The sequence below is a fragment of the Mixophyes fleayi genome, chromosome 4 (assembly GCF_038048845.1).
Source record: "Mixophyes fleayi isolate aMixFle1 chromosome 4, aMixFle1.hap1, whole genome shotgun sequence".
In the NCBI taxonomy this organism is placed as follows: domain Eukaryota; kingdom Metazoa; phylum Chordata; class Amphibia; order Anura; family Limnodynastidae; genus Mixophyes; species Mixophyes fleayi.
Window position 1 is genome coordinate 121,052,638 of NC_134405.1, and position 19,183 is coordinate 121,071,820.

The 19,183-nt window shown below is 38.4% G+C and overlaps 1 protein-coding gene across 1 annotated transcript in view; it reads left to right on the plus strand.

Moving 5' to 3' along the window:
* Nucleotides 1–19,183, plus strand: part of ENTREP2 (endosomal transmembrane epsin interactor 2) — a 649,682-nt gene that overhangs the window by 571,882 nt on the left and 58,617 nt on the right. The window contains exon 8 of the mRNA XM_075208108.1: nt 18,307–18,382. Coding sequence (XP_075064209.1) covers nt 18,307–18,382 — 76 coding nt within the window. The remainder of the gene's footprint in view (nt 1–18,306; nt 18,383–19,183) is intronic.

Here is a 19,183-nt window from a genome sequence, read left to right on the forward strand (position 1 = left end):
GCTTAATAACAATACAAGAATAATACATGAGCACAATTAAGTGTTATTACAAGTATAAGAATAGAAATAGGTATAATAGCAGAACTAGGAATACAATATGCAGAATAGCAGGAATGTGGTACAAGTGGAAGGGATATGGATAGTTAGAATAGTGCTCGCACCACAATTCAAAGTAAGACATGAAAGAAACAGAAGCATAAGAGGCCGACAGATGGACATGAGACATGAGCTATAGAGGACCCTGCTTATAAGAGCTTACATTCTAGAGGGAGGGGGAAGAGAGAGACAGTAAGAGCAGATGGGGCATAAGTGAAATGGATAGTCAACATACTACTCACACCATAATTCAGAGTACGATTTGACAAGATAGACAGAGATGAGACATGAAGTAGAGAGGAGTGGTTGAGCAGGGGTATAATATCTTGTGACGCAGCCAAGATGTATGACCAAACCTCTATTCAAATTTGGTGGATATTTTGTACACTATCAACTTTACTTGTTTGCTCTTTTGCAAATTACAATGTGGGTAAATTTCAGTAAATGGTGTAACAAACAACTTTATCTCAGTGTTCGATTAGACCTCCAGTTTTAAAGCACTTTTCATGTAGTAATTATTACATGAAGGTGAAATAAAAACAGATCTAATGGCTTCTATTTGTGTAGTTGACAGTATTATGTGTCAGAATCTTAAGTGTGTACTTTTTTATTAGCATTATTGAGTGTTAACTGTAAAATGAAGTGTATAGGAAATTTATGAAACATGTGTGAATATATTTACAACACAAAGCATAAGATTCGCTTTAAATGTACCATCAAGTAGTAAATATGTTCAACGTAGTAAGCTGTGTTGCACATATATTTAGATATGTGCAGCTCTCCATAAACACGAAGATGAATCTTTTTTAACGCATTTTTTGGGTATTTTATGTAAAATGCGTCCACCTCTACATCAGGGCACCAGCACATCAGCACTAACATTAGTCAAAAGAAAAGTGGCTCTATTTAGTAATGATCATTAACATTGTACTGTAAAAGTCAAATAATTGGATGAAGTAAAGTAAATTAATTAATATTGTTTTACCACGCGATTGCGATTAGTACGCTGCGTGTTATGATGCAATTGCACAAATTAATAACACACACATTTACATTCGCACTTACAATTGTAAATAATATACATTTATTAATGTTCAAATCCACATTTATTTATTAGTAAAATATATTAGAGATTATTTAGACATGGATAGAACTTTAGTAAAGGTATATATGATTCAGGTCATCAAAAAGGTAAAGAGTTTGGACTCAAATTAAAGCCTATTTCACCAGCATTAACCCAGTTTCAACAGAGTAGCGATCAGATCTAGCGGTCACAAGTTATGAGCAATATGAGATTAGTACTCAAAAGTACTTTGTATGTGGGTCAGTTTGAACTGGTTATTCAGAGGGAAGACACGTAGACAACAGTTGGGGGAACTTGTCCCCCACCCTTTGTTGAAGATCAAATGAACTGACCAATGACCAGCAGACAACTGGAACATCATTAACCCTGGACCAATGAAGACCTCTCTAAGTGTTATCTGTGTACATAGTGACATCATCATTGATTTTTTTGTTAACTGAGACTGCATATAAGCAAACTCCTGGGCCATTGTAAATCTTCTATCCTCCTAACTACAGACTGAAGCTGGACAATGGACCTGGGCCCAGGACGCTCTTGCGAAACTGTAATGTATTCGGTTTTTATACTTTCCTGTTTATTATAATATCTTTTATACGTCATAATGGCTCACTGTAAATTCTGCTATATTTTGCACTTAAATATCTTTGTGCATTGGAGCCACAATAATCACAATGGACAATGTGCATTGGTAGCAATAAAATTAACTTAACAGTACATATTAGTTCATGTGTTTATTTCCTTTTTATGTCTCCTCTTTGGTCCATTTGAAAGAAGTTTGCATATTACACTAGCAAAACTTACTGAATATATCTCATTATTTATTCCACTTTTCTGAATCTGTTTTTTTTGTATTAATATTCCACAGGTAACAACTGCTAAGTAATATATGCAAGGTAGTTTAAATACTCATTTCAACATGGGTCACCTGCTACTTTACAAATGCCCCACTGATGTTAGCTGCAAAGATTAACCTGAAGCTAGGTGCTTAACCTTTGTGTTCTGCTTGTATTGTATGTCACCGAGAGACAGGAATAGATTAATGAATTCAAGTTACCATAACTGTTCTCTTCTGAAACAAAAGCTAGAAGGAATTTATTAAAAAGCTATACACTATATTGATTAATGCATTGCTTGCCACAACTGTATTTCCACTGGATTATTGCAGTGGGATATAAAGTCTTTGTTCTCCATGGTAGTATGCAGTTTATCAGAATGTATCAACAATTAATGCAGGGATATATAAACAAAATGGGTGACATTCACCACAGTTTCACAAATGTGTGTAATACTTTGGTTCTGTGCGCCTGTTTGTGCAAGCAAAATGAAGACTTTATATGACAAAATGGTTGTCTTTTTGGTAACCTACATAGCTTGACTGTACAATGATAATATTATAATGATAATAATAGTAGTCATCATCATTATCATCATCAACATTCATCATTTAAATAGGGCTAGAAAATTCCTTAGCACTTCACAACTGAGAACAAACACAGTAATAAACAATACTGGGTAATAGTGGCAATGAGGGGGAAGTCCCTACTCACAAACTAACATTCTATGGGTAATACTAATAAAAATATAAATGAACATTACCAGTTAGAGGTTCAACTGTAAAATAGCAACACAAGATTTGTGACCCGCTTGTTTAAATGAACAAGAATAGAGTTAACTGAGAAAACTTGGAGGTTTTCCAAGGGCTGCTGTACACAACCATAGTGGACTTCCACAGCGGCTCAGATAGCATAAAAATATGTCTTTAGTGCAAGACTGTGTGCTACATGACATGCTTGCAAGCACTTGATACACAGATTTGTGCTTCAAAAAACAAGGTAAACAAAATAATTAAAGTGACAGAGTATAAATGACATAAATGATGTTTGTCCTCTTGTTCACTGGTTTAATCCCCTCCCATCCTCCCTTACTGCCACTGACTCTGCCTCCTTTTTCAAATCCAATATTGAGGCTATGAAACATGAAATCTCTTCTTTCCATTACTTTTCTGCAACCCCTACCACTCCACTCTCCTCTCTCTCCAGCCACCACCTCTTGTGCTTCTTCCACCCCACTACGAGTGACGAAGTCCAATCTCTTATAATATCCTCTCCCCCCTCAACCTGCCCCCTGGAACCCATCTCCTCTCACCTTCTTCACTCCCACTCCTCCATTGCCTTCTCCCACCTCACTCCCCTCTTCAATCAATCCCTCTCCACGGGCACCTTCTCCTCATCCTTTAAACAAGCTCTTATCTCACCCATTATACTTTGAGTGACTTATCTACAACGTCTCACAAGCTACCCCTCTGACAACTCCCTCCTTGATGCTCTCCAATCTAGCTTCTGGCCCCTCCACTCCACAGAAACTGACAACCAAAATCAATGATCTTCTCTCTTGGTCTGGACCTCTCTGCAGCCTTTGACACCATGGAGCACCCTCTCCCACTACACACCCTTCACACCATTGGCCTTTCTGGAACCGTCCTTCTACCTTGCCAAACCACTCCTTCTCTGTTCCAATCACAGGTTCCTCACCCCATCTATCCTTCTAGTACGAGTCTCACAGGGTTCTGTCTTTGGCCCACTACTCTTTCTGTGTATACTTCCTCCCTGGTTGAACTCAACAGTTTCTTCAGCCTCCAGAAACATCTCTATGCCGATGACACCCAACTATAACACTCATCTACTGATTCCCCCCTTCCTTCCTCTTTCGGGGTCCAGTTGCCTCTCTGCCATCTCCTCCTGGATGTCCTCATGCTTTCTCAAACTTAACTTGGCCAAAACTGAACTCATTGTCTTCCCTCCATCAAAAGTCTCTTCCACTCCCGACTCTCTATCACTGTTGACAACACCACTATCTCCTCTGTTCCCCAACTCTGTTGCCTGGATGTCATTCTAGACTCCTCCTTCTCCTTCACCCATCACATTCTATTTCTTGCCCAATCCTGTCACTTTCAGCACCACAACATCACTCATATCAGGCCCCATAATTCTTAGCCGCGCACTGGTCTTTTCTCATCTCGACTATTGCAACCTTCTCCTCACTGGCCTCCCCTGCTCCCATCTCACTGCTCTTCGATCTAAACTTGATGCTGCAGCTAGACTTATCTTCCTCTCTCACTTCACAACATCTGCTCCCCTCTCTGCTAAGCATTACACTGGCTCCTCTTCCCCTACAGAACCCTCTTCAAACGTCTCAATCTCATATACAAGGCCTCCTCCAACTCCACTGCTCCCCACATCTCCAAACTCATCTCCATACATACCTCCCCCGGCCATCTCCGTCGGCCAATGGCAGATGCCTTTATTCCTCTCTGGTAACCACTTCTCACTTCCACATCCAAGAATTCTCCCTTGCTGCCTCCGAACACTGGAACGATCTCCCTCAGTCTATCAGACTATCCCAACCCTGTATACCTTCAATCAGTCACTGAAAACCCACCGATTCATAAAAGCTTTCCAATCCTCTACTTAACCATTTCACCATGTAGTATACCTCTCCCTCTTTCATCATTTCCTCTATCTCTCCCAATCTTGCACCTTGCCCTCACATCCCCTTACACTGGCTCATTACCATGTGTTAACTGTTTGTCCGCCTCCTTCCCTTTAGAATGTAAGCGCTAGTGAGCAGGGCCCTCTTCCCTCCTCTTCTCATTACATCACCAGCTACACTGTGCACCTCCTCAGGCTCTCTGCCCATTAACTCAACTCCTCCATTGTCTTTGTACCTCTTTCAATGGCTTTAAACCTGTTAGTTGTGCCCACGCTAATGGACACAGGTTTCAGCTTGCGCTGAATATGCCCCTTGCACCCTATTACCCGTCCAGGCTATCAGTAGCTGTAATGAGAGTGAGAGTTGTAGTGTTATTTGTTTACTGTATTGTGTATGTGTACTGTTATGCCATATACTGTCTTACTGTTTGCCCTCTGTACAGCACAGCAGACAATGTGTGGTGCCCTATAAAAAAAGATTAACAATAATAATAGTAATAATAATAATATGTAATTCAAGTAACAGCAGCAATTTGGGAACATAACCTTTGCCCCTAGAGTGCTTGGGTTGTCCATAGTAAGGAAACACAAATAAGGAACCATCTCAGACTGACCACCAGATTGGGAACTGTCATACATTGTGCAAGTTGCACACATGAATATCATTGAATACACAAGCATAAAATGCAAGAGCACAAAATGACATCCATTGTTTTTGTGATGTTTCATGCTGTTTTTGCACATTCAGGGGCATCTTCAATTAAGACGGCAGCTTGCGGTTATGCACGGCTGCACACTTCCCATTACTGCAATATTGCGGATTTCCCTTCGCATCCCATAAGGTTGCGAATCGAACTACACATTGCTGCGGTACTGTATTGGCACTTTATGTGCGCAGCCGTGCCTAATCACGATCTGCTGTCTTAATTGAATATGCCCCCCTGACTGAAATGAGTAAACCAGTAACAATGCTAACAGCAAAATAATTGATGTTTTTTCTGAGGTTCCTACTAAATTGGTAGTGAATATATATTTGTTCTGCTGCACTGCTTTTTAACAATTTTACAATAGCTCTTTGTGTTAACACTTAGGGACTGACAAAGAGATGGTTACAAAATGGGAGCAAAAAGAGCATAATAAAAGAGCATCTTTCCAGCCATATGCAGAACCATACACATTTCGACATGGGTCCGACTCCACATCAGCAGCATATGTGCCTGGATCCTCATCAGAGAGTAACTGCACCTACCCTATAGCAGGTGCTAAAGATCCGCTTCCTAACAGGCGTTAGGTTGAAAGCTCTTTAAAGTTATACACCACAATTGTTTAATTGTCTAAATCTGTTCTATCAATCTAATCTAATATCTGTCTCATGTTTTTCTTCTATACATTTATTTTCTATCAATATATCTTCTATCTGTCTGTTTTTCTATAACTTAGAGCACTGAATAATAGAAACAGAATTCATACTAGCCTGAGAATAATAAATAAACTAGTTTTGCAAATGAATTTTCCTGTTTCTCCACAACAAAGGTTAGATTTAATATCCCACATTCCACTGTTCCAAAATATTCAATTTTCAGCTTTGCGTGCTATATAAATGTGAAACACAATGTCTGCTTAATGGAATTTGGTCATGCATCTTAACATATCAGACATCTTATTAAATCTCACATTTGTATGACACATTTCTTGAAACAAAATTCACATGCAGACAGTGACTGCTGATCTCTTTGTAAAATTTGTCTTTACTGATTTAAAATGGGTTGCAAAACATATTTTTTTCTCCTTTTTGACTTTGTCGGAAGACACATATTGATGTAAAATTCCACACGAACTGAAAGCTCTCTTCCTAATAGCTTTAAAATAGCATGTCACATTTAGTTTTATGAAAGGCCAAATTTAAATTAAGTCTTGGACACAAGTGCTGGCTGAGAAGTGATTGATGAGTTTTCGTGGGATCTGCCACCGGTTTTATGAGATGTCGGACGCTTAAGTGTGCTCAGACTGAGCTAGGATGATGCTTTTTGCCAAACATGACATCCTCTGTGTGTCCTCTCGACCTTGTCATAGCACATTGTGTATGTTATTTATAGCTTAGAACCCATAGTTTTATCATTGCAATGAAGCCTTAAGTGTTTTCTTATTTACTTTTAAGTTCCCGACAGATGTTAATTGTTGTACCATAAAAGCTTAGGTCACGTAACTCAGTCAGTGGCTGGTAAAACCTGTAAAGAAGGAAGGGGAAATTAATTAATATTAGAAATATATATATATATATATATATATATATATATATATATATATATACATACACGCACACACACACATGCACATACTGTCCTGAAAGAATTTTGGTGGTGCGCACCACCAATATTGGAAATTATTCGGATCTAGGAACCTACAAGGACGGAGGATCATGGAGAATGTAAGTGTTGTAATTTACTTACTCCTGATTAGCCTGGCAATAAATTGCCTTATTGACTAGAACTATAGCTTTCTTTTTATATGCCTATCCGTATTTACCTAAGGCAGAATTGCTGCATGAGAGATTGATTAGAACTCTTGTATATATCTTAACATTAGAGAGACTGTTCTAATGCATCCTGGGATTTGGATCTTCTAATTACTGTCAAGCTACTGGCTAAAAATCAAAGCGTCTGTTGGTGGATTAGATGGATATTGCTGTCTATAGCAAAGAGGGGAATTGCTGTTGTCCTCTAACACAAGCACGCAATATTATTCCACTATCTCGAGCAATACGAGCAAGTATATTCTATTCTCAGTGGCAATAAGCCCCTTTCTTTATCTATTTATTGCTGTGTTGGGAAATAGGAATCTTAAAAAGTCCCTAGACTGTGAAGCTGGATATTGTTATTTGTATTGTCTGTTCTATTTTGATTTTAAAGCTTGGTTAAAACAAATTTGATTAATAAATTTGATTCATAAATTGCAGAATTGTTAACTATAGCGGCACTTTTAATTTATGCCTTTAATTTATGCCTTTTAATTTATGCCTTGATTTAATTTAGCAGTTTATGTATTTACACACATAATTGTGTTAGCCACTTTGTTGACCCATTTTTCTAAGCTGTCCAGTTTTCTTCGTTTTTGGTTTACACACACATACATAGTTGGTGTTATTGCATTGTGAGGACCCATGTCTAGTACATGCCTTCCTAATGCCCTTTCGACAGGACAAACAAATGGGTATGTTGAGGATCCATTTATCACCACAGTTATGACTTGAAATTTTCAGTTTGACCTAGACCAAAAGATTGAATCCACACTGCCTTGTGGGGACAAATTCATGTATTCCGACCATCTTAGGACATCCATACACCCGCTTACACCGACACCTAGCCATGGCTAGTCAAACAAAGTATAGTCATAATCAACCACTGTGTATTTATTCAACCATTTTACTTCTCTTTATAGCTGGTATCTTGTTCAATATGTAGAATTTCAGAGCTAACCAGTTTCGATCTCAGTACGGATGGCTCAGCCATAATGCATGCAACGCAATCATGCTTTCAGGCACCCTACATGTCTGAATAAACTTCATCATGTGCTTCACCACAGTTTGAATCACCTCTCAGTCCCAGGTTTTTTTGTCTCTATTCTAAAAATGTTGAAGTTGCATGCACCTATTCTTCAAGTGCTTGGGAAATTTAATGACCAAGGCGATTTCAGTCTCATTACAGTGAACATGCTCAATATGCCAGGTTATTTTTGAGACAGGGTTCTCACAGTATAGTCATACTGCGTTTTGATATACACTTTGGATACATCACTTTTTTTGTAAAGTGTTTAGACCGTGAATCAGCTCTGCTCTGTAATAAATTCATCCTGCTCAAATCTGTTCCCTCTGAACAGGATGCATATATATGATAAGGCATCAAATCAGAGGGACAGTGGAGGCAATACTACAGGGGAGAATTTAATGGCTATGGGGGGAAAAAAGCATCCCCCCATAGCCATTAAATTGTCATTTAGACAATTACCCCCCCCCCACCCCAAGCCATTCATCCACAACCTGTAGCATTACCCCCACTGTAGCCCTTGGGTTCAATGGCTATGGGGAGATATATAACTACAGAGGTAATATTTAATCACAGGTGGTTATAAATTATTACAGGGGGCATAATACTACATTGGGAATATATGATTTGGAAGAGGGATATTATAGAGGGGAATGCCAACAGGGGGTTGAACCCTGAATGGAGGAGAATGCTGACAGGGGGACAATGCTGAAAGCTGGCAGCTTTAGATAACAAGTGATGTAGACCACAGAAACATCCGTCCCAATGAAGCATGCTACAGTGAGGAGAAAGGTGAAGAGAGATTATTCTGATGGGGGCTATTTAATACAGGGGTCGAATAAAGGGGCTAAATAATAGAAGGGGTGATGAGAGGTATAAAGATGAGAGAGGGGGGAAAGAGCTTAAATTGAGGAGAAACTGATTATCATAGGAAGAAATGGCAATGGGGAAATAGGATGGTGATGGGGTGAAGGAGAGTGATAAAGATGGAGAGATGCATAATGAGACTGAAAGCAGAGATGAATTCTTTCAGTTCTATTATTCAAGTATTAAAATGTTGTCGCAAGTGTGAGATGCGTCCAAGTCTATATAGGGATGTAAGTGTACATTTTTCTTGTGCACATGCACAGTATATAAAGGTGTATTTTGTGACCAAAAAAAATGTCTTACGTCCAAACCTTTAGAACCACTCAGAATGTACCAAAACACATGGGTGGTAAATCAGTGAACTAAGATATCCGGCAGGTACACAACACATATCATAATTTATGTGAGCTCAACAAAGCCGTATTTACAGCATAATTTTACCTAAGCTTCTAAAAGATAAAGTTTCTCATCCTTCAGTTTATGCAATGTTAACAGACAAACAAAAAAAACTCAACAATTGCCCAGCAGAAATCCAGCATTAAGATCAGTTAAAGCAGCCCAAGACACTTATGTTTCATTATATGGCAACAAGAGGAAATAGACAACTATATTGTGCACAATTTCAGCAACCACAGATTATTCCCTAGATGCAGTTTAAGGACATTGCCTGCAGAAAGCTGTTTGAGTTGGCGGGTGTCCAGTTTCCTATATTATAGACAGTAGTCCATTTTCATACACAATAAATGGGCTGATTGCCTGTACTTCTGGCTCCAGAAGAATTCTCAATTTTCTATCACTTTATTTTTTTTTCACTACTACATTTATAGCTGCACTTCTTGAATATTGAGAATTCATATGCCACATCTGCTGATTTTCTCTGGTGTGATCAACTCAATGCCGCTTCCTTGATTGAGTGCATAGGGCTCCATATCATACATCCCCACTGCAAGATGTAAATAGGATTGCCTATTATGTTTGAAATGATCACATACTTACCCTGCATCAGTGTCTAACTGGGAGAGATCTACTTACTAAGAATAACTCGCGATGCTCCATATTCTCCGTGACAGAGTTTTTTTGTTTGATTGGAGCAATGCTGTTGTAAATGTGGTAAAGAAACACATTTTTCTCCTGCTTTAAGTTTTATTTAACCTCCTGCTGCTCAGGGATGCTTTTTGTTACCATTTTCTATCTCCATCTAGCAAATGTTAGAATTTAGGATAATGAGAAAGCTGTTAAAGAGTAAGATTCAGTTAGTCATGGTTTGACTATAGCTAAGTTCTAATTTTGTCCCAATAACATTGAATCACCCAATGCAGTTGGAGAATTTCTCATACAAGTGTAGAATTATAGCCGACCTATTAGATATATTCATTCAGGGGAAGCATGATAAAGGGGAGAATTAATGATAATATAGAGAATCAATGCTGGGTGGGGGGCATGAGGGAGAATCTATACAGGGAGGCATCATATGGGGAAGAAGGTATACAGGGGAGCTTTATATGGAGGATAATCATTACTGGATGATAATAGGAGAATCATTATATGGGTGATAATAAATAGTGGGGGGGATTTGTATCCCTCTTTTAGAAAGTTGAAAATTATACCCTTGTTATACTTCACATTTGTTATAAACTGTCTAATTGTACATTATAATGTGTTCTAATTAATAACATATACTGTTATAGGCACAAATGTATTTGCATAATTGAGTACAAATATTTAAATTAAAAAAAGTTCTCCATAACATTTGTCAAGTAGGTAATGCTTTATGATAATGTTCATATGATGGCCAGACTGACATTTTGTTTGAAGCATAATAGATGCATCAAGTGCACTCCTAAAATGCCCCTCCATTCACTTACAATGAGATTGTAGAAAAATGCTCAAACGTCTATGAGGGCTGCCTACATTTCTATATTTCTGTACATGATGGTGTTTTTAAACCAAGAAAACAAAGACATTGACCTGGATGTAGCCAAATAGTGACAGGATATAAAAATGTTGAGCCTATGAATTCTGCCAGGATTAACTGTGGTGATTAAAGCATAGTCATAAGGGACTGCATTGTAAATACTATGTATCAAATGAACCCATTTAGTAAGCTAGATGGAAATGCAAATGACTTCAAAGCAAAGACTGCTCTCACAGGGTTAATGACCTAACTCAATGTGTAAAATGTGAGGCCAGAAGTATTGGCCTGTATGTATTCTGTGGATCTGCATATCCATGGACTACAAGATAACATTGTCACCTTTAAGGGGAAATAAACAGCTTCTGGGACCTCACATGGTGAACTATGTCCTGGTACTGGAGTGGTTTTTGGCACCTGAAGAGACTTTGCACAAAGAGACATGGGCTTTGTGACTACATGATGGCTTGCCATATTTTATATAGGCAAATATAATTCTATTTAAAAAATCCCACTTACAATGAATATAATTAATAATTACCACATTTTAATAAATAGTATGATGAAGGGCAGCCCATACATCAATTAAAGCTGTCTGTCACGCTGGGAATAAAAGGAAATGAGTATCAGCTCAACTAATACACTTGACCTATTCCTGTTTGGTATCTTTAGATTGGTAAATTGGTATTGGATTTATTAATGATAAAATTGGGTCTGTGTAACACTCCCTCAGAAAAGATATGTTACATTTTAACATTGGGGATTAAACAGGGAAGATGTAAATTGTGGTTGTAAAACTATGCCACAGGCCTCCCCTGGTGACAACCCCTTGTAGAAATGGAAAGGTGGACAAAAGTGTCTTTATAAGAGGAAACCAATTACAAGATATTGTCAGAATTTTGGGAAATCAATCAACATTGATGACCTGTCCATCTTACAAAGCAATTTTCTTTGGCGCAAATTATACAACTAGTGTGTAAGTAATACTCTGAAACTTTGCCCTTTTTATTTTTAATCAGTTTTGCTGTGTTTTATGTCATCTTTTATTAACTGTTTTTATAACCCGTAAGCATTGTACTTTTTTGCATATTAAATCTGAAAATGTAATAAGTTCTGTCCTTATTGCACTAAACAAATTCACTGTGTATTTAGAAGAGGTTGATTGCTTGTCTGTGTAACTCTATAAATACAGATGTGGGAAGTGTTAACTCTTTTAGCTATCAGAGTGCAGAGTGTGTACAATTGGGTAGCATTCTACGGGCCTTATACGTCAGTTATTACATCAGTTATTATATCAGGGAGCCAGTAGAGGCAGCTCTCCCTGACACAGGGAAACCGGAGAGACTAAGTGTGACCAGGAATAAATTGAGGGCTAGCATATGTGGTGAAAGCGAACATCTGATTTGATGTCTATAGGGTTACAGCCAGAGACAGCAGCGGGGCAGCTATAATTATTGTAATTATTTATGTTGTGGGCTATAGCTGTTATTTAAAGGTTATTATTACATCACTGTATTTTATTAAATATATATATTTTCATATGTCTTATTTCAATTTGTGCAATGTACAGTAAAATTCCTTGGTTCCAAGAAGGCATTCTGGGGTCCCCATAATTTCTTAGGGTCCCTATAGTCACCCCTGGATGCTGGACAGATTCAACTAAGTAAAAACACTTAATTTACTTCAGTTTCATTTAGCTCAGTAAAACACAGGCTTTGAAAGCGGTGGATTAATAATTACGGAGGGTGGGACAATGCAGATCTCGCCAGTTCAAACCCATCAGTACAAGTATGCCAAGTATTATTGGGGCAATACCCTTGCTGTATATGCTAATGAACTTTGAGTGATAGTATTGTAAAATACTTGAAGTATGAGGCTTGATGTGTATACGATATTTCCAGTGAGAGGCTTGCTGTGGCCTGAAGTGGATGTTAAAGAGTTATGTATTCCAATGGATGATCAAACACGACAAGAGTAAGGCGAGTGGAGGCAGAGACTTGAGCAGAACACAGGACCTATGGTGGTTTTACTCCACCACTGGGATTTGATATAAAACAATGCTCAATATTGGATTTAGTTTACATTTTCCATGTCTCCTGGAAAAGTTAATCAGGCTACAAGACTTCATTTATTTTTCAATCAAATATTTTACATGGTAGAAATATACATTATTTTTAACTTAACACATACAGTGTATCTTGGCAAGGTAATTTTAGAATATGAAAGACAATGAAGACAGAATAATGCACTGCATGAGGATGTGATTAAAAAATAATTTTTCAATATGTTATGAGAGAGAATGGCAGAAGCACTCAGACTACAGTTATCCAAAGCTGTGAACAAAAGTATTATGTTCTTGTTCTCAGATGGTGATCTATTCCCTGCTATCCGACCACCCATTGAGTTAATCCTTGTTGTTACATGAAGCTGCAGTTACATCCTACCAGGATCTTTACACTATTTAAAATGATGTTTCTTATCAAGAGCAAATAAATCTTATTTTCTTACTTGGATATTGGTAATGTTCTGTTGTGGTTTATTTAGCAGTGAGGCTTTATTAACAGCTGCATTCCTTTTAGAAGTAGCTGATTACTTTTTATTGCAAAAAGCCAACTGTTTGTTCAATACAGAATAAATGCTAAAAACCAGCACTAAAATGTCTTATATCAGTGCTGTAAGTTTCACAGCAAATATTTCAAATATGTCATTTAATTGAAAAGACTTCTTGCTGTGGACTATTTCAGCACAGGCGAGAAGCATATGGGGGAACTCAACATAAATGGATACTGTAGTTTGAAACTCTTTTCAGGACAAGCCCACAAACCATAGACCATCAGGATAGCAAAGAATGCACAGGAGAATGTTCATATATGTAAGGTCATTCTGACTATACATACACACACATCCTCCTTGGTAACTTCTGCTATTATCGTAATGTATGTGTGTTATTAACTGTTGTTTAAAGCATTATTTACATGTATTACATTAGTCATTCTTATCCTTCACTGGAATATTTTTTTAGTTTACATTAGTATTTTAAATCTATCATATTTGTCTGTGTTAGGGTTAAAAAGAGAGTAACTATGAGATAATACTTTCTATCCCCTTACAAATTACACATTGCACGTGCTATTTCCACCCACAATACATGTTGCCATTTACAGCCATATTACAGCCTCATGCATGGCCCCATTGCCAGTCACACTGCACATTCCCACTGTCAACAGCTTTGTGCAGCACCTATGCCAGTGTCATTGTTAAGTGAGGTTTTAAATCCCTACTTACAGCCACAATGCACAGCCCATTACTCTATACTTATCCTGGAAGGTGAGAAGGCCAGATCAGCAGCCTAGCAGTGTTTTTTTGGTTCTTCTTGGAATTTTCATGTGTGCTGTTCATTTGGAAATTCTGATGACATCTGCTGATAGAAACACTACACATGAAGTACAAAGCTGAGAGTCACACATAGCAGATTTTACTAAAACCATTACGTGCTAAGTTGAAACATGGAACTTCCAGGCAGAAAACCAACACTATGCCAGAACACTGCTAGCTGTGCCCCATTCCCTGGCACCAATTTAGCAGTTATTGTTCCCACAGACTTAAAACTGTGCATAAAATATACAATAGTGCATAAAAATATATGAATAACAGAGTGCACTGGTGTCCTCTTGGCTTGGAAACAACATGTGATTGCCCAGGTCAAGGAACCCCATACGGCAGCCATGTTTCAATGTTTCAAAGGTTTAGTCGTATGTCCTTTAGACGGTTGACATGCACTTCAAGCTTTACCTGGCAGCAGGGCCTGATTAAGGGTCACAGCCGCCCTAGGCTACTACACTGGTTATCGCCCCCCCCCCCCCCCGCACCAATGTGTGGGTAAATAAAAAATAAATAAATAAATAAATAAATATATAAATAAATATATATATATAGGGTTAACTTCCCTTTACAATGCAGCGCCGCTTGAAATTTAATCGCGGAAGAGGCTGAACACGCGGGTGTTGAAGAACCCGCATATTGATACATTTACCCCCTGGTGTTCTCTTTTGCTTGTTCTTGGAGCGTTGTCCGTTGCCCGGCTTCTGAAAACTTGGGAGTCCTGTATTTAAAATGTGCAAAAATTGTATTATAGTGCCAAATTTTAACAAACCCTGAATGATACAAAACAACCCCCTAGTACAGACATAGACAATAAAATATATGAAATTTATTTACACTCATATAGTAACATTTACCAGCCCTGTCTATCTAGTATTTAGTATTCTAGTGACCACTGAAACCACAGTCAGCATCCACATCACCGCCACACAATACAGAGATCCTTTCCCCACAAGCTATTTCATCACCTCCGCCACCAGCTAATTCATCCCCCCTATCGACCCGCAACAGACAGTGTATTACCCCCCTATCCAATTCATTAACCCCCCTTGTAGCCAGTTCATTACCTCCCTATTGCCATTTCATTAATCCCCCCTATCCAATTCATTAACCCCCCTCTAGCCAGTTCATTACCTCCCCATTTTCACTTCATTAATCCCCTCCCCTAGCCATTTCATTAACCCGCTCCATCCAATTCATAAGCACCCCCCTATCCAATTCATAAGCACCCCCTCTAGCCAGTCCATTAATCCCCATTTGCACTTCATTAATCCCCCCTAGCCGTTTCATTAATCCCCCATCCAATTCATAAGCCCCCCTCTAACCAGTTCATTACCTCCCCATTTTCACTCCATTAATCCCCCCTATCCAATCCATACTAGCCAGTTCATTAATCCCCCCCATATCCAATTTATAAGACCCCCCTCGTTAGCCACATTAGCCAGTTCATTAGTCCCCCCATCCACATCCGATGTGTCTCCCCCCCCCTGATATTTAACAAGCTGCACTTACCTTGCTGTCTTCTGTTCCTCCTCTCACCAGCCGGTGCTTCTGTCATCTTCACACGCAGCTAACAGCATCCGACGCTGTTAGCTGCACTGTCACTGTCACTGCGGGCGCGCTCTCTGTGATTAGTGTGGTCACGTGAGATGTGAGATCTCACGTGACCACACTAAGCAATACACTGACTAACAGCAGCAGCTAATAGCTAACAGCATCAGATGCTGTTAGCTGCGTGATTAGGTATAGGAACATGCGGGACCGCCCCTTGTCGACAGGGGCGGCCCCATCAGAGGAGAAAGAAGCCGATCGCCGGCATTTGAATAAAAAAACAAAAACAAAAAAAAAACCAGCTTGCTAGTGTGCCACGCTGCGCTCCCCAGGACTCAGCGCCCCAGGCTGCAGCCTGGTCAGCCTAGTGGTTGATCAGGCCCTGCCTGGCAGTGTATTCCACAATGAAACTCATCCGCCAAACAGTAGCAGCTTAAATTCGTGAAATTATTGGCATATTTTATAATCTATTTATCATACAACCGAACAGAAATATATGAATTTAGTTCAATACAACAGTAATAGTGTTTTACAATTTCATTACGTTTTGCTGTGCTTGACAATACTTTAGCAGTATTTAAAAATAGAACTGTTATAATATATGGCAGATTAGGAAATGCCACGAAATGAAAGTGATTAATTCATTTTTAAATGTCAATATATTTTAAAGCTGCATAGGGTGCGGAAAATTCTAATGAAGCAACAGGGGAAGTGACAGTCTGTCACAATAATGGAGTATGCAAGTAAAGAAATGTGATTTAGATTTCATTATTTTTACATTTCAAGATGAGTGAGAATAGCATAATACAATAAAGGCCATACAATAGATAGATAGATAGATAGATAGAAGTCTAAATTCTGTTTTTCAAAACTGCACCCGTAAAAAAAAATTACTTTTCACCTATCTTTTTGAGATTGTGGACAACGTGCATAGTAGAAAGAGTAAAAATGTCACTTTAAAGTTCTCAAATGATACTTTTTTTTTACTTTTCTCCTATTCCTCATTCCAGCATCATGTATGTCATAAATTAATAATGAGAGTGAGGGAACCAAGTGACTATGTGTATTCTATGTGTCAATTTAATATGTTTGTTTTTGTGCACATGTAATCTGAATGATAGAAAAGCCATCCCATTCAAAGCATAAGACAATTCCTGATTACTGGCATCTCCTGAGCACCCATAAAAAACCAACCAAGGGGACAGAGAGGCTCCAAAGCTAACCACTAACCAGGGAACTTCCCTGTAAATTAACTGTTTGCCCTCCTTGATTGTCTTGTTCAAACGAATCTGCATTTTAAGGCACACAAAGGGACCCAAACTGTATTTACTAAGGAACACCTTAGTGGGCCAACTCTTACCATCAGAAGATATAAAAATTTGCCTGGTACACACCTCTCCCCTGCATACATGCAGTCATGACACACATATCCTTGTGCTTCCAGTAAAAATAAGCTTATTTAGGGCATGACTTACATGGGCAGCTGAGGCAAATGTTCATATATGATACTGGTAACTCTTCAGGAAAAAATAAAAAAAATCCAAACAGGAATAGGACAGTAGTGTACAAGGGGAAGATGACAAAAGGCACTAGCAGTTATTTAAAACATTGTACCCTTTTCAGTTCAACAGGGGTCAGGTTCTGTCTCATGAAAGCATTACACTTCCAACTAATGGAGTCTGGATTGGAAAGCTTCTATGTCAGCCTACTGCAAGACAAGAGACCATTTGTTTCAAACTAGAACCTCCTCTTTACAGCTAAAAGTAAAAGAAAAAAAACATCTTAGGCTCCTATAACTTAAAATACTGATATGTACATTGCCCTAGTCTTAAATCTAAACTGTGATTAAGTGTTGTCTGTAGATTTACTCAAATCATAATCCAAACCTAGCCACAAGCCCAGTTGTGAATGGCAGATCAACAGACAAATATTGCCACGCAGTGCATGGTGGTGATGAGGAGATTAACAAACACATTTGAGCTGGATGGATAGTTACACTTAGTTAACCGCATAGTGAGCTCATCCAACTAACAGTGCCTAGCCCAAAGGAGCGCACACGATTATCTTTCCACTTTACAAATACTGACTGCTTTTGCCTTTAGGTGACATTAAGGTCATAAGGTCCCAAAATGGAACAGGTTAATCTTAGTCGAAATTGCCATAACAAATACAGTACAATAAAATATTACTAGTCGGTAAATTTAATTATAGGAAAATGCTTATTCTGCACACAATAAATTACTTTCAGTAGTGATTGTAATGGGTAAAAGATCCCTCCAGCATTAAATGATACGCACATAGTTGTTTAGATTAAAATGCAAATGCATTAAAGGATTAATGGCAAATGTTTTGCATAGATAAAAAGTGTGTGTTATATTCCTCCAGGGAACCAGTACAGACCAGCAGGCCACAGAATCCAGCCTTGGCGACAGGAACACTACAGCTGGCTTCAGCACACAAGGTTAGTGTCATTCTGAATAATCCTTTTGGCAAAATAAATTACATATTGAACCTGATCATATTTTTTTTTTCTCTATTTTTATATATTCACTGTTTAGAATGTACAGTTAATGTATGATTGTTTTTATGTAAAAACCTGAATTACTCTACATAATAAACTATGCACTTACAACAACAATTCACACATTCACTATTATAATCTTTACATTTTTTTTTGTTTGGAAGTTATGTATTACACCCCAGGTACATACCAAAAAACTTTTCTAGGGGAAAAGTGTATCAAAATGCTAGCGAATTCCATTACTTATTCTGTCTTATAAATAGTTGATTTGCCTATATTATATATAGCCCCCTGACATTTACGGCATTCACAGTTTAACTCTGTGTGCCTTTGGGCACAAGGTATTGCTGCTAGTAGCATTGCCTTGTATACAAAGTCTACCTCGTGTTCATAGCAACTGAATGCGAGTACAAAGAGTATTCACCAAAGAAATTAATGAACCCTCATTTTCTGTGTCCTTACCTTAATACATTTCACAGACATCTTAAAAGCAATTTGGATTTCCATTGGTGCACCTAGATGGTCTGCCCAGCACACATCAGGGTGCACACCTACATTACAGTTTTTGGTGACTACCACAGCAGAGAAATCTCTATCAGTCCCCCAGTAGTAATTCCTGCTGAAGGGAGCCAGTGCATAATGACTTAATTGCTTTGGTGTGTAATGACATCATTGAGCTCAACCACTGCACCACATTAAAAACATCCTTAGTGCAGGGATAGGAAGGAGGACATTAAAAGT